Below are 25129 nucleotides of genomic sequence, written 5' to 3'. Positions count from 1 at the left end.
TTTGAAAATCACAACCTGGGGAGGGGGTCTCTGATCGGATTGCTCCTTCACTTAGGTGGACTTGTTAATCAATTAACCCATTTTTTTTTTTGCAGACTCCTTCCCCGCCCCCCCCAAGAGTCAAAGTGTAATTCAAAGCCTGTGAGTAGCAGCTCAAGAAGACCATGGCCCCTAGTTGGTCTCCCCAGCACTTGCACCAGAAAGTTTCCCCCAACACTCAAAAAACTTCCTGGATTGCCTGCACACTGCTGTATTGAACTCCCAGCAGATGTCAGGGTGATTGAAGTCCCCTGTGAGAACCAGGGCGTATGATGGGGAAATGCTTGCTAGCTGTTTGAAGAAAGCCTCCTCTACCCCATTGTCCTGGTCTGGTGGTCAATAGCAGACCCCCACCATGACATCACCCTTGTTGCTCTCCCCTCTGACCCTAACCCAGAGAGTTTCAACAGGCCTCTCTCCAGTTTCATACTGGAGCTCTAAGCAATCATACAGCTCTTTTACATGAAGTGTTCATGTTGTGAAGTTTACAATTCCTCTTCTCCCTGCCTGTCCTTCCTGAACAGTTTGTACCCATCCATGATGGTGCTCCAGTCATGCGAGCTATCCCACCGAGTCTTTGTTATTCCAGTCGCATCATAATTCCATGTCTGTGCATGGACTTCCAACTCTTCCTGCTTGTTTCCCAGGCTCCATGCATTTATGTACAGACACGAGGTAACTAGACAATTGTTCTACTTCCTCGGGAAGAATGAGAAGGCCTCCCCTGTTGCCCCCACCTGCTTGCTCTTCCTTCAGGTCACCCACTTCCCCACTTACCTCAAGGCTTTGGTCTCCATCTCCTGACTAACCTAATTTAAAGCCCTCTTCACCAGGTTAGAAAGCCTGTCTGCAAAGATGCTCTTCCCTCTCTCCATCAGGGGTATCCCGTCTCTTCCTAGCAATCCTTCTTCTTGGAACAACATCCCATGATCCTAGAAGCCAAAGCCCTTCTGACGATACCATCTGTGCAGCCAGGTACTGATCTGCAGGATACATCCACCCCTGCCGGGGCCCTTCACCTTGTCTGGAAGGATCGAGGAGAACACACCTGAGCCTCCATCCCCTTCTCCCTTGCACCCAGAGCTCTGTAGTTGCATTTGATCTGCTCAGGGTTTTCCCTGGCAGTATCAATGGTAATTCACCCACATGGGTGAACAAATTCAGTTTAAGATTGATGCAAAAAACAGAGCTTTATTAGCATGGATCCTGGGTTTCCTGGATTTAAAAAAAAAAAAAAAAAAAAAAAAAAAAAATCAAAAAAAAAAAAAAAAAATCACAAATTCTCTGATAAAACACCCAAAATCCATGACTAAAATGAAACACCACTATATATATAGGTATCAATTGAAAACCATATTTTATTGATTTGTTTACACTTTTAAAGCAATTTGGAAGCCTACCAGTGCCTCAGTCACTATAGTAAAATCAATTCTAAGTACCTATATATTTTGGTGTTTGATCTTGGGGGGGGTTTTCATGGAAAAATCAGAGCTTTCCCTGCCCCCTTAGCTCACCACGGTGCAGGTCCAGACCCTGCATTCCCCGCGGGTCTCCAGCTGCCAGGGCTATGGGGCCAGGGACCCAGGTCTGCAGCCCCCTGCCCCCCACAGCAGTACCTGAGCCCTGGCTACCACCCACAGGAGGCAGCAGCTGCTGCAGCTTAGCAGAGCATGGAGCCCAGCTCACCCTCACTCACGTGCAGCATGGCCAGAGTGGAGACTGTGGGGGGGGGTGGGTATGGGCTGCCTGCTCTGGGCTTGTTGGGGTGGAGGGGCAACTCCCCTCTGCTGTGTACACTCTCAGGGGGAACAGAAGGGACCTGTGACCCCCAGATCTGTGTGGGGCAGGGGCAGGAGAGGGCTGCCTGCTGTGGGCTCAGGCTCCCCTCCTACTTTCCTCCCCCCAGGGCCACCGCAACCCAGCAGGCGGGACCTGGCATGGCAGGGCAGAGTGGGGCTAGGTGGGGAAGCTCACTGTGGCCTCTGTGAGCCTCGCACTGCCTTGGTGACATGTCCCCTGCCTGCCCTGGAGTAGTGGGGGCAGCAGTGCAGGGTTGTACCCCTCACTGCCCTAGGGTGGGCAGGGGGTCCATTGCCAGGGCAGCATGGGGCTCAGAGCAGCCAAAATGAGCTACCCCACCTGGCCTCACTCTGCACTGCCACTTTAGGTCCCACCCACCAGGCTGCGGAGGCCCTGAGGGGAAGGCAGGGGGGCAGGGAGCCCGCACCTGCCCCTGCTCTGTGCACAGACCTGGGGATTATGTGCTCCCCCCTGCCCCCCTGGGTGTGCACACAGTGGTGGGGAGCTGGCCCCAACCCCCTGCCAACCTTGGAATGAGCTGCCTATAGCTCTGTCCCATTCCCTGCCAGGGCCCTGCAGCCATGCATTGTGGACCTGGGCCCCAAGCCCCATGCACCACCCAGCTGGGCAGCCACCTCAGCCCCAGCCCTGCCCTGCCCAACTCCCTCCCTCCCTAGGGGAGCCTCAATACCCACCTGCCCCAACCAGACTTACCTGCGAGTGGTGCTCTCCAAGCTGCCTGGTGGCCACATGCATATGTAAGCACGCACATGCACACAGCACCCTCTGCCTGACCACCCTCCTCCCGCTCCCGCCACTCCCTTGCAGGCTGGAACTCTGCCAGCCTACAGAGAGCTCTTTGCAAAAGAGTAAAATCTTTGTGTTTCTCTGTTAAAATTAAAAATCTTAATTTTTCTCAGGAAGAAAGGGAAAATCTGTGTTTTTTTCCGTTTTCTGGGTTTTCCGTTTCCCACCAAACCCCACTTGTTAGAATAAGGTAAAAACTGTCTGCTAGGCTGTGAAATAGGAGCTACATTACTAGGAGCAGCTAACGGACAGCAGAATTGCAGAAGAAAGGCTAGCTTGATTAGTGGAACATCAAGACCATTAAAAAGGAAAGGATCACTGACACCTGTGGAATGAAGTATTTGGAAAGAATTGGGTAGATTTAAATGAGCCATGAAGTCAGTTGACTCCCTCACTGCTGCCTGAAGAGAAGTGCTGCTACCACTTTCAGTCATTTGGTTTTAAATCTTGGGGTGGAACAAAAATCAAGGGCAGGGGAGCGCTGTTGCATCAGTGCACCCCCGCCTTGGATCCACCCCTGGGAGTAAGTAAACTACTTCTGAACTAAAATTCACCCTCAGTCTGGATCTGTGCCTCACTACAATAATAAAGAATAAACATATAACATAAATAGCTCAATTTCAACATCTGGTGCTGCAGAGCTTCCTTCAGCCCCTGTGGTCTGGAGGTCCTTCCCCATGCCGAGTCCTGGCCATACAAAAAGCCTGTAGCCGTGCCCTTCCCCTCCATCACCTGACCAGCCACTTCCCTACCAGGCCTGTCAAGCATAGTCCCGATTGTGCTTTCCACCCCTGGGGCAGGCAGCTGTTTTTCTTAAAGGCCAGTTGACTCTTAACAGCTCTTATAGGACCCTGGAGCCAGCCTGTTGTTCCCTGGCTCTCTCCTCTTCTGCAATGGGTAGGAGCCCCACTGCAGGGGGGCTAAACACTACTGAGGAGTCTTGGCTTGGGAGATGCTTTATTCCCTCAGTCCATGGTGGGGTGGGGAACAACAGAGTCTGTTTTTCCTGTCACCATTGGGGCAGACCCCAGTAGCACAACCGGGTGTGGGATGACCAGGAGAAAAGGCTCATTCCCCTTAAGCACCAGAGGGCTGCTCTCAGAGCTTGCTACAGACCCTACCCTGTCACAGCCCCCTATTGCCTGGAGGGGTTGGGTAGGACTCAGTTTGCTCCCGACACAAATATTAGCTTATCTCACCACATAGCTGGAACCCAGGAGGGGAAGGGAAAAACTCCCCTGGCCTGGATCAGGAATCTTTCGGTTCTTCCCCCGAGTAGGGGATGGGGGGCATTTTGGATGGGCCATGACACTGAAGCAGCTGTTATCAGGAAGATTAAGGAAGGGGGAATTTTAGTTATGAATCTGTAGGCCTCCCTGGGCCAAAGAACTACTGGCATCACACCATCATTTCCTCCTACCTGCCACCAAAAAAGGAGGAATAGGACCCAGACCTGGTACCATCTTAGCTGCTCAAACGGAGGAGGAAAGAACCAGCCAGGCTATGGGCTTACAAAGCCAGAAGGCTTCCCTAGGTGGCGGACACTGAAAAGTACCCTTTGGTGGTGACAGAGGCTAGGATGCTGGGACTTTATGTCATTAAGTTTCATTTGAATTTAATGTTGTGTTTGCTGGGGGAGGGAGAGGAAGTGTGCGTTTTGGCAGGGGTTACAGTGACCACCCCATGGTAGGAGTGAGGGTCTGGACTTGGAAGGGAAATTGGGAGAGGGTGGAGGAATCCTACCTGGGGGTGAGGCAGGGGGCAGATGGGACAAACCCACAGTGGGGCAATGACTTTTCCTGAGTCATGCTGCTAGAAAACAGGAGCACCTGTCAGGCTCAGCCATGAGCTCAGACCTCCGTTTTCACCAACCTGACCTCATTTTTGGCCCCCAAAAGGTGTGGACCAGGTCAAGATCAACACCCACCGGGCATGCAATTCATACTCTGAAATGACCATTTCTTTAAAAAAAATGGTAAGATTGTTTGCTGTTTGTTTTCACATGCAGTAAAGCATTTGAATTGCTTCTGGAATAAGGGGAGACTGTGCTGCTCTCTGCCAGAAACAAGAGTCCTAATGATGAGGATCAGGGAGAGAAAAATCGTTCATTGTTGCAGCCTATCTGGAAATAGCCTAGGACAGCAACTTGAGGCTACAGGCTGCTGTACACCAGCTGTTGAGTTACAGGCACTAGAATGTCTCTATATCTGTCCATGGATTTGAAGGGTTCTGTGCCAACTAATCCCATTTTTTTAAAGTTTTCCATATTATTCCAAGCCAAATTAGCCAAAATAAATTCCAAATCCAAGAGTCAGTCCAGAGCCATAAGTGGCCCTACTACTGGCAAACATCCTCCATCCCCATCTGGGGCTTCAGATGTTTCCAAAACCTTTGGCGGGCATCCTACTTGCAGGCCCAAGCTGGAGGCTTGGGGTTTGGATGCCCCTGAGTTTTGATTGCCTTTAGCCTTAAGGCTGCAGGAGCAAGCTAGGGAGGAGTGTCCCTTTTCCATAAAGTGGGCATAAAGCCAAGAACGTCACACTCCAGCAGCTAAGTGGGAGGTTTACTATACATTACCTTGGCAGGTACTATCCCTGTGCCAGGAAAGCAATCTTCTCCAGGCGTGACTAGGAAGACCGCTTCCATGGCTATGGTGTTTCCCTTGCCAGGCAAGCATAGGATCTACGCTTGATCTGAGCTGACAAAATGTGATCTGAGCCAAAGACCCAGAAGTGTGGTCCAGTGCTTAGAAAAAGGGATGACGGCTGTTCTGGATTCCCTTCCCAGCTCTGTTACTGACCTGGGGCAATTCATTCCCTTTCTTTCAGCCTCATTTTATCTGGCAATGAAACAGAGACAATGGTCTCTGCTACTGTGGTCAGTGTCAGGGGAAGCTGTTCTGTCAATGAGGTAACTGCCTGGGTGACCAGTGGGGTAACCCTAAAACCAGCACCCCAGCAAGGCTGACAGACGAGGTGTGAAGCCCCTGGTGCACACCCTCGTTGGAAAGCCCAATGGGTTGCATGCTGCCAAAGGGTGGCAAAGGGTGCGGGGACAGCGCTGGCATGGGCAGCTTCTCTGTCACCCAGCAATGCTGGCGACTCCATTAATTCCCAGAGTCTGTGAGGGAGCAAGAGTGCCTAGCTCGAATAGAACCCTGTTTTGGGGCTTTATAATAGGTGCTGTCAAAAAAAAAAAAAGGGGGGGGGGGGCAGAGGGGAGGGAGGCAAGAAAGACTAGAGAAAGACTAGGCTTGGCAATGGTTTGGTGGCCAGCCAGTGCAGGATGTATCCCCAGCTTCCTGTCCATGCCACTGGGGGACTGTCCCAAAGAATCCTGACCACAGTCCTGCCTGGCCCAAAGCGCAGTTTGTGCATGCCAGGCTGCCAATTGACAGCCTCCCATATCCACTGTACTAAGTATATGGGCTCGAATAAGGAACCGGTTTTGGCTGGTTTTATGGTTGGAACTCTTTTTTGGGCCACCCCGCACCATGCTTCTATGTCACCAGGGGAGTCTCCTGGACATCCCTGACCAGAGTCTTGCCCAGCCCAAAACACAGCTTGGCAGTGCCAGGCTGCCAAATGACAATACCCCAGCCACTGTATTAAATATATAGGCTCAAATAAGGAACTGGTTTTGGGCTGGGATTATGCCTGGAAATCCTCCTTGGGCCACCCCACACCATGCCTGTGGCACTGGAGGAGTCTTCTGGACACCTCTGACCAGAGTCTTGCCCAGCCCACAGCCCGATTTGTTCATGCAAGGCTGCCAAAACAGCCCCCCAATGCCTGCTGTACTAAATATGGGCTCAAATAAGGAACTGGCTTTTGGGGTGAGATTACAGATTGAAATCCTTTTTCGCCCATCTGACACCATGCCCGTGTGCCCCAGGGGGCCTCTTCTGGACATCCCTGACCAGAGCCTTGCCTGGTCCAAAACACAGTTTGTGCATGTCAGGTTGTCAACTGACAATCCCCCCCATGCCCACTGTACTACATATACAGGCTCAAATAAGGAATTTCTTTTGGGCTGGGATTAGAGATTGAAATCCTTCTTGGGCCACCCCACGCCATGCCTCTGTGGCACTGGGGGGCTGTCACTTGGCAGCCTAGGATGAAAAAACCACACTTTAGGCAAGGCAAGACTCTGATCAGGAGTGTCTGGGAGAGTACCTGGTGGCACAGAGGCATGGCATGGGGTAGCCCAAAGAGGATTTCCTACCGTAATCCCAGCCCAAAACATGGAGCTCTTTATTCAAGCCTATATACTTAATACAGTGCCAAGGGAGGGGGTAGTGGCCCAAAGTTTTTCCATCTCTAATCCCAGCCCCAAAACAATTCCTTATTCAAGCCATTATACTTAGTACAGTGGCTTGGGGGACTGTCGGTTGGCAGTCTGGCATGAACAAATTGCGCTCTGGACAGGGCAAAACTCTGGTCAGATGCATCTGGGAGAGTCTCCCAGCCTTCTCATGAAGACTTCCATGGACTTTTTTTTGGCTCAGAGCATTTCTCACCTCAAAGGACTTTAATGAATTGTCACTGAGATCACCAGCCATTATCCCTTAAGAAAGACAGGGCAGGACACCCAGCATAAAAATACCTAGAAGCAGGATGGGAGGAGGGTCTTGTCTTCTGGAACGGTCTTTTCTGGTTTTTCTAGTTTTCTGGTTTTCCTGGAACTGGGTTGGTTTTTGGGCTGGGATTACAGCTGGAAATTCTTCCTGGTCCAGCCCATATGGCCAGGGGTGTCCAAGAGAGTCCTCCTAGTGCCACAGAGGCATGGCATGGGGTAGCCCTAGCTCTGGGGTGTAACAGCCACATATAACAGTGCATGGGAAGGGCGGATATGTGCCCAGCTCTGGGGGGTAACAGCTGCATATAATAGTGTATGGGGAGGGCTGAGATGCACCCAGCTCTGGGGTGTAACGGCCACATATAATAGTTTAGCACAATCCTTACCATACGCTGTCAATGCCCTTTATTCCCGACCTGCAGCCCCCTGGCCCCCCAAGCCCTGCCAGTTCCCCTCACACCTGACCTGCCCCCACAGCCCAGCTGGTGCCCTTCACTCCTGATCCACAGCCCCCTGCCCCCACAGCCCTGCTGGTGCCCCTCACTCCTGACCCGCAGTTCCTGAACCGCAGGGAGACAAAAAACACACCAAGTTTAAAACCCCGGGGGTCTACCTATGTCCTTAAACCAATGCTGCTACAACCAAAACCCCAGTCCAACAAAAAGTAATTTCAATTAACCTGAATCTTGAACTGCCTGACCCATAACAATTTGACCTTTGCCACGAAGTGCATGCAAATACAGGGAAGAATTTTTTTGGAATCCAAAGAAGTTGTATATTTCATTAATCTGAACCTTGAACTAAATCGCCAGTAAAAATTTGCAAGATTAGCACCTGGAATCTTGTTGCAGTATTGCAACAGGCATTCAGTTGATTTCCACGGATTACCGAGTGAACCCAAGTGACACCTGGTGGTAAAATTATTGCAAAGCAAGGAGAATCCCATTTTCGGACGTAAGTCGGATACACATTGAAAATTTAATACGTTAAAAAAAAACCACAAAAAAAAACTCATGGAAGAAATTTGGGAGCTAAAAATAAAACATGCCAGAGGTGTTTTAAATTACCACAATAAAAGAAACCTAAAATGGTAAAATGAGCTGACAATGTGGATCTGCAGATGCAATTTAGCTAGTTTAATGGCTATTTTTGTCACATGGACACAGGAAAAGTGTAACGTGGACAACTGCCCATTAATAGTATCCTACCACATAGACCATGTCCACACGAGCAGAGGATGCATTTGCAGCAGTACAAATAGCAGTGGCAAAATTTGTGTATATTTTGTGCCGCAGTGCACACCCCTTCCTGTGCGCTTTGGAGCAGGACACATTGCCCTGCTGCTCCATGTGCTGCAGTGGTGGGGCTGGCTCAGGCACAGGGTGCTTCAGGGTAGGGTAAGCTGGCAGGCAGCCCCTCCGCTGAGGCACCCTGTGCTCTGGCCAGTTGGGGAACAGCATGTGGAGATGGGGGAGCATCCCCATTTCCATGTGCCTTAGCACAGGGGCTCCACAGAGGAGGTATGCGGTGATAGGGGAGCAGCCAGTCCATGCCTACCTGGTCCCTCATCTCAAGGCACACTAAGCCTCAGCCAGCCAGGGAGTGGCTGCAGTACATGGGAATGGTGGAGCAGGCAGCTCCCCCATTTCTGGAGGGCTGCCTACTCCCCCATCTCTGCACTTGCCCCAGCACATGCCACTTTGGCATGCTTTGCACTGCTTTTTTTTTTCTTTTTTCCAGGGTTGTCTTTTTTTGCTACCGGGAAATCCCCGTAGCAAATTTTGCCCCAGCACTGCAAATCAGAAGTGCTTCACATGGATTCATGTGCCATGTGTGCTCTTTGTGGTGCCACAAAGTGGTTTGCAGCACCACTAACTGAACATGCTTGCATGTCTGCATCCAGCCATAATGGCTATCAAGAGTATTAGTTGAGAGGCTTAAACGGAAGGTGGGTAAAAAGATGATAAATGTGTTGTTTCCATCTTATTTGTGTAATCTATACGCAGGACCTGGCTGGGAAAGCCACAATAGAGAATATACTTGAAAAGATGCAAACCATACTATTTTCATCTTCAAAACATGTTGTATGGCATGACAAATTCATGTGATGATAATGGGATTCATCCTCTGGAACTTGCTGCTACAGAATATTTCAAAGAGATTAATGGGTCTCTAAAAGGTTTAGAAGTGTGTGTGTGTAGGTAACAAGAATATCCAGAGAGAAAAGAGTAATGTTTTAAAAAATTAGAACTATAAATCCACATGCGTCAGTGCTTAGGCTGGTCTCTATTAGCATTTAGGAGGAAAATGTGGAAAGGGAAACAGTGATCTTCAACCATACCCAGCAACACACTTTTGTGAATTTAATTGGGGACCTCCATGCTGTGTTCCAGATCCTCCCTAAATGACTCCATAGCCAAGACTGCTATCATTTTAACCCTCTGAATGTGAGCCCTTCACTTCTTGCTGTGAAGGACATCATGCCTTAGGAATGAGAGAGCATTCCTAAAGCATGAAGGGGAAAATGAAATAGGAGCTCAGTACTTTGCAGCTCTGAGGGAGGGACAGCCTGCCCCAAGGTCTACAGCTGCTGGAGAGAGGTTATCCTATAACTCTCCAATAAGGGGTTTCAAAAAAAGGTGGGGAAACATCTGCTACTGGACCCCATTGACAAGGTGCTGGACAAATAGACCATTTGTCTGACCCTGCATAACAATTCCCAAGATTGATGCGAAGCCAGAAGACTGGAGGTGTGGTTGCTGTGAGTCAGAGGCCCATGCAGAGATGGAGACCAGCTTCCTAGTTACAAGCCTTGAAGATATTCACACATGCTTTGCTCCTCTCCCACTGCTTTTATGGGACTGAGAGCTCCAGCTGGCAGCAATGAAAAATAAGACCTGTTTGGATTGTGCGAGGCCTTGGAGGTTCTGGACACTGTTAACATAACTCACTAAGTATTAAGTACTTTATCAATGAACTCAAGCAGATGTGTGAATTAACAGCTGGAAGGCTCTCCAGACAGAGGCCAAATTGTGCTGTGAACCGGGAAATCCCCGACTTGCAGCTTCTCTCAAGGAACAGGCAGCTTCTCTCTAGCACTTTCAGGCAGTAATTGAGGAAAGAGGGACAGGGGGCTGTCATCCTTATCTGACAGAAAAGGAAAGCGAGGTACAGAATTGTGACCTGACATGTTCTCACCAGCCCATGGAACAAAACTTGAGCACTTTGTGGAGTTACAGCAATTTACACCAGCTGCAGATGTGCCCCAATATCTGTGGAGCTTTAACTATTAGTTCTTCTAATTTTCCTGTCCCTCCAGGAGCAGCTGTAGACCCACATCCCAGCTACTAAGTACTTCGAGCTCCTGTTGCATTTACCCTGCTAGGTCTTTCCTAGCAGAGGGGCTTGTGTCCAGAAAGTGAATGTGGTGGTCCCCATGCAGGCTCAGGAAGGAAACCTCCTTCTGGGGCATTCAGGCAAGGACAGGGGAAGGTTTGGAGCACTGAACATAAATTTAGATTAGCCCCAGGTGGCCATAGGGGCCTAGGTCAGGCATATCTTAGGATAAGTCTTTCCCCTTCTGAACATAAGGCCGGAAAATTTGGGAAGGGCTGGAGCCACACAAACATGCGCGCGCAGGCACAGCTCCTCATCTGCATGGAAACACTGAAGACAGTTCATGGCAAGATGTTTGCTGACTCAGTGCCAGATTTCCATTCCATGGGCTTGTTTATTCCAAGCTTCAAGCCTCTAGAGTTGGACGAAAAGATAATCCCAGCTGTACAATGTGCTGAAGCTGTTCTAAAATGAGGGCTTGGGACTGCATACGTATAAGATTCTCTGTTGAAGGAAACGTTAGCACATATGCACCAGGTTCCTAGACACAGCAAGCCTGGGGAGGTCAGCAGCAAGCTGATGCCCCCAGAGACTTAGGAAGATCACGTTAGTCAGCAAGGCAGATGTAGCAGATTAGAGGTGCTGAAAGATGACAGATTCACAGCCCTGCATCCTGAAGGCCTTTCTAGTTCCAGCAGTGAGAGCTGCCACCAGCTGTCCCCACACCCAACCTGGTTCCTGAGCTGTGCCCTAGATGAGACTGCTTTGACATCCACAGTAATACTAATCGGACTCCATGCAGTCTTGGGTTTTTTTCTCAACAGGGCCTGGATGACCAAGGTGGATATCTGTTCGAAAAAGCTTGCTAATTCGGGTAGTAAGATGCACCTCAAACGGGTCCTCAAGACAACTGTTCTTAAATCAAGAACATCATGGAAGGGAAGTCATGTCTTCCTTGCCTCCAAAACAACTGCAAACCAAATCAAAGGCTGCAGACAAGTCAGGGGCATCTGAGCACGTGTCACTGCTGAGGTGGAGATATCAAAAAGAGAAATGAGCATGACCTCCCCTAGTACAGCAAGGAACCAGAAACTAGAGTGCAAGGAACAGGTGGAACTTGGAGTATTTCAGAAGGAAAACTGGATTAAGGAGTTTCCTCTCCTGTTTGAGACTGCTTTCAACAACTATCCAAGATGGAGGCCAGGTTAAGACCCATCTCAACATCCTGCCTGGCTAGTGGCACAGAGTCAGGAGACAGCAGTTTTGCCCATCATTTTTCCACAGCCAAACCCAGCTGTCCATGATTCTGTCCTAGGTGTCTGACTGTAGTTGGATGAAGTGGGAAACAGCACTGTATCAGTGCACACAGCCTGATTTTACCACTAAGAATGCCTTTGCCATATCCTTCAGTAGGTGGTTTCAGTATGCAAGGTTCAGGTGACCTCATCAGGGAAGGAACAGGCACTTCTAACCAGTTCAGGTAGTCAGGAAGGAGACAATAACTCACCTAGACCCCAGGGACTTGGGATTAACACTGCCTGCCTGGTAGCTTTCTCTGTTTTGGGATTCTGAACTCCAGGTTCCCTTCCAGCTGCTGGTATTTCCTTGTCCCTGTTCATTCACTGCAGTCAATGCCCAGTTACTCAGGACTCAGTGTGACAGAGACAATAAGACTTCCTTTGTGCGAGACTGCACCCAGCTGTCTCCCATTGTAGTTTTCAGTGCTCTTTCCCCTTGCTGTTCTCCAACAGGATATTCATTCTCCTGCAGCTCTTAAATGTCAGGCAAGTTCATGCTTCAAATAATTTATTAAAAACAGATGTTTTTACTCAGAGCTGCCACGAGGAATTTCAATGCACTCCAGCCGGAGCGGGCCAGCACTAAGATGCCTTCTCTTTTTATCCAGTTCAGGAGTAGCTTGGGGGGTTAGACCAGGCCAGAGGCTACCAGAGAGACAGGACCCTTTCCTTAGAGAATGTAAAGCATCATCTTCACCCCTAGATACTGTCTCCATCACAGCCTACAAGAGGGGAAACACAAAGAGAAGAAAAAAAATTCAAATAATTTACAAGAAATAATACTTAAAATGTTTTCCTCACATAACTCAAGTGCCAGTTAGCTGAGCCAGAGTGACAGCCCCGGGGATGCACCTCTGGGAAAGCATAGGCCAAACCAGCTCCCCTTGCCCCAAGCAAGAATATACCCAAGTCCTGCTGTGGAAGGACCTGGTGAGGGGCAAGAACCACAACCCAGGCAGAGTGCACTGTTGAGGTACCACAGTCCATTCCACCCTCCCAACAATGCTCAGTAATTAGCGCTTGCAGAAGCAGTAGGGCCATCAGCAAGGGGACCCAGCTAGTACTTGAGAGGCCAGGGTTCTCACCTTGGCTCTCTGCTCTGCTCTGTGAAATTGGACAGGTCATCCCCTTCCTTATGTGCCTCAGTTTCACCTCCCGTCCTTTGTCATTCCTACCTCTTTAAGCTATGAAGTCTTTGGAGCAGAAATGGCTTGGGTAGGATCCTCAGAAGGTCTCAGATCTCACCTCAATTTCCTTCATTAAAGAAGGGATTTTTGCAACTGACCCCTGGTAAGTCAGACCAACAGCAAGCAGTGTTGGAAATGCCCTCTTGCGCACCAGTTAATAACACAATGGAACGTCTTAGCTCCCAGCCCAGTGAGGGGCTTTGTCACGCTGGGTGCATCTGCATGAGATGTTTACTGCAGTTACCTAATTAACTCTGCAGTAAAACATCACTGTCTAAACATGCAGTAATATTACGATGGGGTAAACTAAACCAACTCCACCATAGGAAAGTACTGCCAGACAAGTCCTATCCTACAGTGGAGTTATTTACTCCACCACAATGCATGTGTAGATGTGGACGGGGCAGACTGGGGCATGAGAGTACAGGCAGTGCTCGACTTACAATGTTTTGAGTTACAACGTTTTGCACTTACAACGTTTATAAATTGACACCCTGTTTCAACTTTCTGATGTCAGTTTTGACTTTACAACACTTGATCTGACGCCAAGCCATGCCAGCAAACAAATTCACTGCGTCACCCATCACCTTGGAGAACATCTGTCCAAAACTTCCTTGGACACTTTCTTTAAGAAAGCAGCCAAGACTCCAGAAAAACCTGCAGCCAAGACTCCTGAGAAGACTCCAGCCAAGAACCCTTCAAAAAGTCTAGCCAAGAGCTCTTCAAAACATCCAGCAAAGTCACCTCAAAGAAGTCCTTCCAAATCAATGTGATTGCTATTTACAATATAGCTACATGAATGTATTTATATTACTCATCTATAATTGATCCGAGTACAAGCTTCTGGGTTATTTTTGGTGAAAATATAGTATCAGGCCTTGGTTCAGGAACCAATCCCCCATTTATAACATTGTTTCCTATGGGAAAAACCAGTTCCGAGTTACAACGCTTCGACTTAAGACATGGTTTTCAGGAACCAATTGTGTCACAAGTCTGAAGACTGGCTGTATGTCAGTTCAGGGGCTGCTAGACCCCTGGGGCCCTCCCTAGCAGCTCCGGTGTATAATGTGCTTCAGTTTACTCAACTGTCTTAATAACTCATGTAGATGTACTCATTGTAATCAAACAAGATCAGGGCAAAGCAAGGCATGATGGTAGTCATGGATCAGCCCCTTTGATTTGAACCTCTACCTCAGAACATCCCAAAAAGAAGCTTCATCAGTCTCTGTCCCAAAGGATTGACTGAAGGCAGCTCTTGTATGGCTTCTTGAGGGGGAAGCCTATGGCTTCAGGATCCTGGCTCTCTGTTTCTGACTTCCCCGACTATCTGTAGCACCCCTACCTCACCTACAGCTCCTCCTTTGCTCAGATCCTGGGACAGTTTGGTAGGGGAGGAGTGCCCCAAAATGTCAATGTCCCAAATGGTAAAGAGGACAGCTTTGCTGCAGTCTTTACTGCGCCATGGCAGTTTCTTCTACCTCTCCCCTCCCTTATCTCTGTGACTCTTTCTTTCTTCCCCTCCAGCTCCTCTGAACCTCCTTTCCTCACCAAGGCACAGTGAGCCACATTAACAAAGTATAACAAAACTATAGAATTAACTCAGGGACTAGCACTTAACAGAGTTTCATTTTATTGGGTATCAGGAACCAATCAATGAGCAGTTTCTAGGCCCTGCTGCTTGGACCAGGCTTATTTTCCCTAGGGTGAAAAGAGATGAGGGGTCTTACTGTGAAACTACAGCAAAAGATGCTTACACCGAGTCCTTCAAAAAAATGTTAACCACAAGAACTTCCAGCTATAATTCAGCCCACTTAGCCTCTTTGGTCACGAGTGATTGTATCCCGTCTCAGGAGCAACTCACAGGCAACACCTCGCAACTGAGAAAAATTTTGACCACCATCACTACCTTAGCTTGGATTTACCATTACAGTTTATACGGCTGTAAATGAACAAACCCCATCTGTGGGGTGTGCAACCAGAGTCCCACCCCAGAATCTAGAATATCTAGGGCTGGAAGTCACTTCCCAAATGTATACAGAGCAAGTCTGCATTTGCCAATGTTCAGCTGAGTTAGCTGCCCCCCCCCTATATTCATCAGCTATTAAGGGCAGGGTTTTTTCTGTCAGGACAGTCCAAAAGACATTACACTCCTGAAATGAGGAAGGTGGCTTACACTCTTGGATGATTGCCATTTAAATGTCAGTCTATATTATTGCTGATCAAGGAACACTATGAAGGAGAAACACCCTCATACAGAGATACTATTGTGAATCATCTGCTGCTGGAAGATGACTCCAGCAGGGAGAACATGATTGTTTAACTTTCCCTAATCCCCTGCTTCTGGGTTTTGGAATTAAACTCCCCTCCACCAATCCTGCTGGTCTTTGGACTCAAAGAATATACCAGGAACTTGCAAGAAAAATCTTTTGCTTGTCCTGTGTTAGGTAAGATCACTGGGCACTTTGAAGTCTGAATGAAGTGTTACAGACAGATGACTAGAGGTCATTACACAAACAACTCTATATGCAGATTTGATTCAAACCACTAAGTTCCTCTGTGCCTTGGCAGTCTCCAAGCCTGGGGAATGAAGAGTGACCAAAGTCAGCACCCTCAAGGCTTGTAGCTGCCTCTGGGCATACATACCACAGTACTAGTCCCCATAACAGAAAATAAACTCAAAAAGGTACAAGTAAAAAAGGAAGAATAAGAAGAGAGAAGGTTTCAGGATAGAGAAGACTGCTGTTTGAGAGAGAGCTCTGGTGGGAGCAGCTTTTGCACCAACAGGAACCAGGGGGTCTAGAGACCAGGAGCAGAGAAGTGCTAAGAGTAGACAGAGCAGGGTGAGTCACATCCACCAATTAAACATGCCAGACAGGTGGGGGAATACTCACCGAGGCCACTGATATGAGAGTCTCTTCTCCATCCCACTCCCCAATATATTTTGAGGCATGCTGTGAAAAAGCTCTGTTCCCACACCTAGTCTTGCCCATGGCTGGTGAGGATCAAGCCTCCCTACATGCAAGATACCCCTTCCTCAGTGTTCTCCACTAGAGACTGAATAGCTCACAGTCTCTCATCCCTGCATGGTGAAATTGCTGGAATACCACATTATCAATCTATGCTCTATAGCTCTTGCATTCCCTGAGCAACTTGCTACACAGGTTAGGGACAAACCAGAGCCTTTACAGTGTAATAGAGGTGTAAATGGAAGCAGATGCAACTTCTGGAAAACTGGGTCCTGACAACAAATAAGCACCCACCATTTTGTACAAACTCAAGATACTCACTGCTGTGAAGCCACCCCGCTTCCCCATACATACCCAAGAGGAAAGACAAGCAGCGTTAGGACTCAGCATAAGGCTCGAGACTCAGGAGAGCTAGTTCTTTTCATACTTCTTCCACAGACTGCGGGCAGGTCACTTTAGCTCTTCTTGATAGATCCTCTAGGCATTGCTGTACAAACAAGCAGCAGCAAACAGCAGGTGTGCCAGGGACCACATTAACATGTTGGCTACCAGGATCCTGCTAGGTCAGGAAGTAAAAAGGAGGTAGCCTGCTTACTCTTAGAGGCAGCAGCTTATTTCATGGTGTGGCTCCCAATTCACCAGGTTGAGACAAATCATCCAAGAGCACGGCTCATTGTGCTTAAAACCAAAAAGGGTACTTACTGATTTACTCTAGTGCATGAACCCACTATGCATATACACATACTGGACATATCGCATGGACGCAGAGGTGTCCAATATTGATTCCACAGTATCAAATTTGTCACTCCATTGCCAAGATGGCAGCTCCTTCTCCCATCCCATAACCAACTTAAGTAATATAGTTAGAGGTCAACACTGCAAATCTTTGGTCCATCAGAAAGTGGGAACAGCGAGGGAGCTGGGGGGTGGGGTGGGGAATCAATTGACCAAGTGTGATAGGGGTTGCAAGTTACCATTCTTAGCTGAAACTGACTGATTTTGAGTGAATGGACACAGAAGTTGCAGCCAGTTTTCCAAGGAGTAAAGCTAAAGGACTCAGCCACTACAGCTTCAGTTTAGGCTTATCCAAGGGAAACAGGCAGGGGCTGCATAAAGCCTCAGGGAGTGCTAGGAAAATGAGCTAAAGCTGAGGTTACTACTCCCAAGCACACAGACCCAGGTCTTTAATTGCCAAGATATTTTTGTTCTTTGTTTTTTAAGCTAACAAGGCTAGCAGTAGTGAATCCAAGAAGTTAGGTTCCTTGGCACTGGCCACCATAGTCCTCTATGAAACTAAGACAAGGAGTTTGAGCATGGGCATTTACACTCTTCTCTGGCCTTTGTTCGCTTCATGTCAGAGCCACAATCATACTTCTCTCAAGCTGTCTGTAGTGTGATTTCAGCCCTTTGTTGAAAATCTGAAATCACAAAAGTGGTGGTGGGGGGATGTGCTTGTGAGATTTTATGCAACATCTCACAGTAGGTACATGAGCTGAGCCTTCTACTTGCTTAGAACTACCAATATTAGAGACAAATGATTTAGGAAAAGCCTAGCTAGTGCTCAGGACCCTGGTGATAAGCATGCTGTATAAGCTGGGATGGCCAGTCAGACAGGATCACAGCTATTTAGCTCTGTTTTCAACAGCTGGCTGAACCAGCAGTCACCCTTTGATGCACAGGTATTTCCCACTGGTGTGAATGGAACCTGGCTGATATCAACATAACCCCATCGTCCATGTAGTTATGACCCTCGTACACACACTGCAGGAAAACCTCAAGCCAGCAATGACAGATGGTAAAAGCAAGAGAGGCAAGCAATTTGGTTTCTTAAAACTTATTTAATATCCATGTCTCATCTGTTGGGAAGAGCCAAAACAGTCTGGCCTGGTTTAAGTTACAAATTCTTCATACACTTTTCTTTTCAAGTAAATGAACAGCGTGGCAATAAGGGTCTGTTACTTGAAGTGAAGTGAAACCCATATTAACAAAAGTGTTGCAGCCAGAATTCTACCAGGGTTCTTTACTAGTTACTGCATTTAGCACTGGAAAAGGCTAATGCTGTCCACACACCCCTCTATCGGTGTCGCACAGCAGAAATAAATGCATCCAACACAAAACTAGTCACACCCACAGAGATAGCACACACTTTGTCCAAAAGACAATTGGACTGGAATATAAAAAACCCTTTTAGAATTCTCCTCTCTGTGGATAGAGACCAAATAATCAACTTCAACAAAACAGGATGAGAGATCAGATCTGCCTTGGCCTCACAGAGGTTGAACACGCTGCTCACTAACAAGTTAATTTCTAAAGAGAACAGCAGGGATGGGAAGGACTTAGAAACTATGGCTGAGCATTTAAAGATGCAGTATTTTGAATAGCACAAGAGTTTAAACACCACGCTAATCCAGCTGCAAATGAACGCGTCAGATTAAAGCCCGGGAGTCATTAAAAAAAGTCAGAGCAGCAGCAAAATGTTGAACTTTCCCACATTGCCAGTTTAATTTTGACAGACTACTTAGCGTTTCAGCTACCCTAGGTTCCTGGAGGGGTTTGTTGACCGTGGCTTGCAATAAGGCAAACAAGTGACACAGTTCTCCTAGAAAGCACACATCAGAAAATGTGCATTGCCACAGGAACTCTAATCAAGTACCCAATGCCTGAGACGACGCATATGCGTGTGTGTGTGCGCACACATGAACGCATTGAGAAGCAATCCTGAAGGCGCTGCATAGAAAAAACAATCCACAATAACAGGAGTTTGGTGTTGAAGAAAGTTTACATGACGCAATACCTTAAATTGTGGTAATGTACTACTCAGTTCCCTCCTTCCCCCTACAGGCTTTTAACTGAATGCTGCATCTTTAAATAGCTCTGGCTAAAAACCCTTGCCACATATGTTAAGAACATTCCAACCTGGCTGCCACATGTTCAAGTGGGTTTTCTTTGTTTGATTTTTTTTTTGGTTTTCGGTTTAAGGGGCAGGGCAGCACTAGTAGTCAATGCCCTGTTAACAGCAGGATGGCAAAGGCCAAAAGGGGTAGGATACCCCAAGCAGAATTAGAAGTCATCAGTTTTGAAAGAAAATTCATTAGGGGAAGGAGAATGTTTCCTTGCCAAGTCACCTAACTGAGGAGAGCACACAAGTCTTCATACTTCAGGTTTTAATAATGTTAACATGATATGTACAGACTGTGTGAGCACAGAGAGAGATCACACAAGAACCATCGAGCGCAGCATCTGGATTCCTTCCCATTTGCTTCCTGTATTTTGACTATTCAACAGAAACAATGCTCACAGGAGTGGAGAGCACCACATGAATAGACCAACCTTTATTTAAAAAAAAGAAAAAAGAAACAGCACTTCAAAAATAAATTAAAAAAAGGGACAACTGTTGAGTGAGAAAGCGGTGAAGCAGCAGCTGAAAACCTAAGGGTGCTCCAAGTTGCAGTTTATCTGATGGCAAGAGATCTAAAGAGGCCTATTTTCCTCTTTGTTTATCCTTCTCCCTCTGTCCCCCCCGCCCAAAAAAAGGCAGATTACTTAAGAGGTCACATCAAGGAATGAGTGCTGCCACATACTTGCTAATATGGGTTTCACTTTATGACCAGAAAACTGTTTTCTTTCAAAAAATTGTTACTTTTTTTAAAAAATTGAAATTAATTAGGGGTAAAACACTAACTCTAGTGCCAAGAACAGGCAGGATCAACTTTTTTCCCCTCCAAAGGGCAAAGAGTCATATACCATCCCCAGCTGAACCTTGGTGCTTCGAGCTTTTCAGGAGATGTTACCTAAACTTTATTAAAAGAAAAGAACAATGTTTAAATATCAACACTGGACTAGCCCAGTCTTTTTCCAAAGTCCACATTCTTCATCTGAAGCACACATTGCCTCATGGATTCCCAAAGTCTGCGTGTTCAGAAATTCACAGTACATGGAACCATATTTTCCCCCTTCTCTCAGACCAGCCATCCTTTGTGGTCATTGACTGAATAAACCTCAAGCCACCTCTTATCCACATGGCTTGGACTAAGATGCTGAAGGTTTTCTTGATGAGAATTGATGTTGTCATGCTCCATGGATGGAAAAAAGCAAGAGAAAAAAAACCACCTGTTACAGGTTTCTTGAGACCCTTGCGGATTTCCTCTATTCCAAAATTGTTTCTGAAAGTCTTTTTGCCGGCATCTTGAGCAATTTTTGGCCTATTATTCTGTCTCTCAGTTTGAAGAGCTGTTATTGGATGATCCAGAGGTTGAAGCAACTGCAGCTCCAGCTGGGCTGCTTGTGGATACAGATTTGCGGATGTGAGGCAGCAAGTATGGATCACAGGCCAGCTGCTGGACATCTATCCGATCCTCTTTTCGATAGGCCAGGCAACGTCTGATAAATGCCTGCAAACATCCCCCAAAGGTAGAATAAGATTTAGGAGGTGGAAGGGGTTAGAGAAAAGTTCTCTTTAATTGTTCTTTGCGACAACCCTGGAAACTTAAATTTTTCATTAAGTGACCAAATGGATATTTCCATCAACTTCCCACCACCTCAAACGTCTCAGCCCATGGAGAGAGGAACCAAAACTGCAAACTTTTGTCTATTCAGTCCTCAGCCTGAGGTGGGGAAAGGAATATTTTTGTATGTGACATGCTGTAAGCTAATGGCTCCCTTTTTGAATGATTATTTAACTGTGCTGGGCTTTTGCTATGATATGCCCAGGGCCTCTACAGTTTTCTATTACCATTTGCTGTACATTATAATGCAAGCCAAAGAGGGAGACTCGAACAGAGATGAGCCCAATGCTAAAACCTAAACCTGAAGTAAAATGCAAGTCACATTTTGAACTAAGATCTATCACCCCCAAATATAAAGTAAAACTCACCCAACATAACAGGATTGTTTTTCTCATGATTAGCCAAGTTTCAGTAACCACTTTATGAATGTTAGTGTGAGAACAGAGAAGGGGTTTGGTTTGGGGCTGTGAGTTTGAGACCATAAAAGAAAAAAAAAAAAAAAAGATGGTTGCTTAGCAGAGTGGAGGAGAATATAATTTATCTCCTGGATACCTCTTCCAGCTAGACTGCAGGAACAGAGATCTAGCCAAGCCAGTAAAACCAGGGAGATGGAAAAGTCTGTGTGCAACACCTGAAATCTCATTTCAGCCTGGAGATCAGTCTTCCACTGGTCACTGATAGCCACTGCATTTCACCAATGACACTGAGCAACACCAAAGAATAAAACTGGTCTTCCATGTCCATAGGACAGGACTTAAGATTGTAAGAGACCTCCTATTTAAGAAGGACCAAAGAAAGAAACTAAAAAGGTGTTCACTCAATGGTTCTTTGTGGACTCAATAGATTCATGTGGTTTCCCAGAGGCTAGGCATTTCAGTGCAAAGATTTAAATTGCTGAGACTCACAGATGAACTAGTGCTTTCAGTAATTGGGGGGGGGGGGAGAAAAGACCACACTGTGTGCATCAGGCTTCCCAAAGAGATATTTACCTTTGCTTCTGGTGTGACTACTGGCTTTGGAGGGAACTGTACCTCTGTAGCTTTAAGAATTGTGTTCTCCTGCAGAATGTCTTGTTGTGACTGGTTGTGGCCAAAGGGCTATGAAAGAAGGACAGATAATTGTGAAGAAGTTGGCAACCTGCCATAACACAACTATTCTGAGATCAGTAGCTTTTCTAGTTACGCTGCACCAGAGTGATGGGAAGATACAATAGCAGAACACTATTAACAGGGACTGCCTTAGGACTGTATCCAGTGTCTTCCCTGTTTAAAAGACTGAGGGAACTCTATTTGCTTAGACCTAGTGGGTCATTTCAAGCCTTTGTATGAAAAGGCTTTCACCCCACAAAGACAGTTACTGATTTCAACTCTGAGGCTTCTAGCTCTTCCCTGACAAAAATCAACTCAACTTTCAGCATGCATCTTTTCCTGCTCTTTGCTCCCCAACTACCGGGGCTGTTAAGCAGTAGCATGCTTAGCAATCAACCAGCATTGCAAACGAGGAGCAGTCTAAAATCACATACAGAATGGTTTTCTTTTTGATGTGCATCACACCATGAAGATACCAAATAACATGGCTGGCCTTTAGAAACCATTTTCCCCACAAGGAACGGGAAGGGATGTTCGGTAGGAAAGAGTTTAAATGCTCTTCTCACCTTTCTGCCATACAGACATTGGTAGAAGATAACTCCCACTGACCAGACATCAACTTTGTTTGAAATCTTTGGAGGTTCCTTTCCAACCACAAAACACTCTGGTGGCAAATACCTGATTGAAAGGAGGAAGGTAAGATGCTCAGTAAGGTGTCCAGATTTTTCTGCCATATCACTTTCACAAGAAGTGGATGACCCAGTGAATCAGGCCCCAGTGTCAGTCTGAGCCTTGACTTAGTTCACCATTCATTCCCATACATCTCTGGCCAAGTCATTTCCAGGCTATAACTTCCCTAAACAAGGGCCCAACAAGACTTAAGTGGGGTCCTTAGATTTTTCCACCTTCCCTCCCTTTTATCTTAAGTACTCTTCTATAGACAGAAGATATTGTGCCATCACGAAGTCCAGCTGAAGCTGCTAGGGAAGGGTCTTGTGGCAGCCTGATGGTTTTCCTGGAGAAGAGGAATTTGCACCACTGGAAACCAATTGGTATAATGATGCCACCATGAACCTCTAATACTGGCATACACTGCAAATCCTACTTTATATCAGTGCATCTGTGCTACAGAAAAGGCCCAAGAGACTTCTATAGCGTTCCTAAGCTCCCACTTTACTAAGAAATGGCCCAGAGGCTGCTCTGAATCTTTTACAATAACATGCTGCCACCAAGCTTTGGAATGACTATATTCACTTTGAAGGGCAAGCTATCTGAAACTGTTAAAATACACAAGCAATTTACTGGGGGCGGACATGGGGTGGGGCTTTACCACTCTTCAACTCCTTCATGGTAAAGACATGTTCTTACCCCAGGGTAAATGGATGCTAAACTGCAGCAGTTTGAGACTCAATGAAAGAGAAGCAAGAGTGTTCACAAAGTAATCTATGAGCAGTTGATGTGCAGTGAAGCACTGTCTCCTTCCTGCCACTCAGTGATTTTCTTGTCCACTTGTTTCACTATGTGAACACACAAACATTAATTTTGCCCCTCTAAGTACATGGCTAGCACAGTGTGAGCAGGTGTGAAAAGTTTCTTCACACATCTTTATCAATGCAATTCATTACTTACTTCTCTGCTCCATCACTGCTTGCTTCTAACAGAACTAAACAGTTCCTAGTGTGTGCTTCTTCAGTGCCATGCTAAGACAATAAACCAGTTCTCATGTGTAGCCTGCTGCTCTAACCTATAGCACCACTCCAATTTTAAACTGGTACATACAGAAGTGGGTTTATGACCTCAACTACGCATCTCAGCTCTTTTAACAGACAGCCAGCCCACAAAGGGGAAGATTTAGGCTTTTGTTGTCTATTTTAGTGAACAGCTGCAGTTTTTTCATTGGAGCAGTTTAACTGCAGTTAGACACAGCAGGATAGCCTCACTTCTTCATAAGTGTGAAAACTGGCATTTGCTGCCCAAACCGTTTTAATATCAGTGTCACAATGGAAACATCCAGCTAAAATGCACATTGCTAAAAATAGTGTTTGATGCTGTCTCTTAAAGAAACTTGGTTTTGCCGAGACTGGAGTGAATTTTTGAAGAGTACAAAGCCACAACACAGGAGTATCTACAGGGCATGCCTGCTCAATCTGTTGGGATGAGACACTGCGTAAAATAACCACTGTGGCTACACACAGTGTAAAATACAATTTCTGCCTTTGCACTCAGCAGTTCTTACTGCATGTCCTAGCCTCAGTGCGAAGGCTGATGCAACGGGCACTATATTCCTGGAACTGCTTTTTTATGTGACACTTGGAGTGCCAAAGTTATGGTCATGCATGGCACTGAAAGTGTTGTTGCACTTTTCACAGTAGGACCATTAACCCTAAAAAGTGACAGTAGTCTCAATGCATTTTCAAATGTATGGGATTCTTTCGTTCCTGCCCCAAATGGCTTGTTAAAAATCATTATGTACTAGTTTGATGCTACCAAGTTCTAACCTGATCTGGCTGCATTTAATCAATGGCAGCATATGCAGTTTGTAGTCTTCTGATCAGGCCCACTGGATAAGAGGTAACCTTACACATACATAAACATTAACCCCCTGGAAATTATATGGCTGCCAGCATAGAAACAGATGTCATGCAACTTTCAAGAGCATCCTCAAGGACCTCAGTGTTGTACAAGGAAGGACCACACACAAGGGCTAATAAAGGCACATGTACAAAGTGGACTCCAGTTTTGACCACTGGGATTTTAATACTTATTTGTAAATTTTCTAAAATTTTGACTTGGCACTTGCTTCAAGTGACACTTACCAGTAAGTACCAGCTCCCTGTGATGTCAGCTCCATACCATCAACAGAATTGTAACTGTCATCATCCATGATCTTGGAAAGCCCAAAATCTGTTATTTTTATCTCTCCGCATGCTGTACCATTGACTAGAAGAATGTTGCCTACAAGAAGACGACGAAAACAATTTCTTAGAAACATCCATTAGAGAAAAGGGAACGAAAAAGCAGTACTGGAACTGCAGCAGCATGTGGTGTGTTAAACAATGGACAACACTGCCAACTTGCACAAGAAACCGAAGCAAATGGTAGACTGGGAAAAATGTTACAACTCTCAAAGTACAGCACAGCCTGGAGAGAACCAGGATTCCTAAAACACAGTAAGGAGCCAGAACCTGCCTTCCAGCCTCAAGCGAGTTGCTGGCTTTGCATTTTTTGCCTGTCTCCCAGCTCTACACTGGCCTCCCAAACCAAAATCTATTCTCCTTGTTTTTTCTGGCTTCAAAGTGGGGTCAGAACAAGAAAAGACTGGTTGTTTTGGTAGTACAGGTCAGGGAAAGAAGACAGCTCTCCTCTTCCTGTTGCCAGTGCCTCCCACTCCCCTATTCTGCCCAGAAATCCTAACATGCTCTGATGTTTCAGTAGTCAGAAATTAATCTCCAAGGCACAGAGCTCCTCAGTGGCCTTCATAAGTACTCAGTTTATTAGCAAGACATTTTCTCTATTAGCTCTAAG

The 25129-nt window shown here is 46.6% G+C and overlaps 1 protein-coding gene across 1 annotated transcript in view; it reads right to left on the bottom strand.

Annotated features, from left to right (window-relative positions):
• Nucleotides 1-17834: 17834 nt before the first annotated feature.
• Nucleotides 17835-25129, bottom strand: part of TLK2 (tousled like kinase 2) — a 63750-nt gene continuing 56455 nt past the window's right edge. Inside the window, exons 19-22 of the mRNA XM_006017824.3 lie at nt 24421-24559; nt 22171-22282; nt 21506-21613; nt 17835-20402 (exon numbers count right to left, since the gene is read on the bottom strand). Of these exons, the coding sequence (XP_006017886.1) occupies nt 20229-20402; nt 21506-21613; nt 22171-22282; nt 24421-24559 (533 nt within the window). The 3' untranslated portion in view covers nt 17835-20228. The remainder of the gene's footprint in view (nt 20403-21505; nt 21614-22170; nt 22283-24420; nt 24560-25129) is intronic.

Source organism: Alligator sinensis, unplaced genomic scaffold (assembly GCF_000455745.1).
Source record: "Alligator sinensis unplaced genomic scaffold, ASM45574v1 scaffold444_1, whole genome shotgun sequence".
Lineage (NCBI taxonomy): Eukaryota > Metazoa > Chordata > Crocodylia > Alligatoridae > Alligator > Alligator sinensis.
This window is presented reverse-complemented; position numbering and strand designations above follow the sequence as displayed.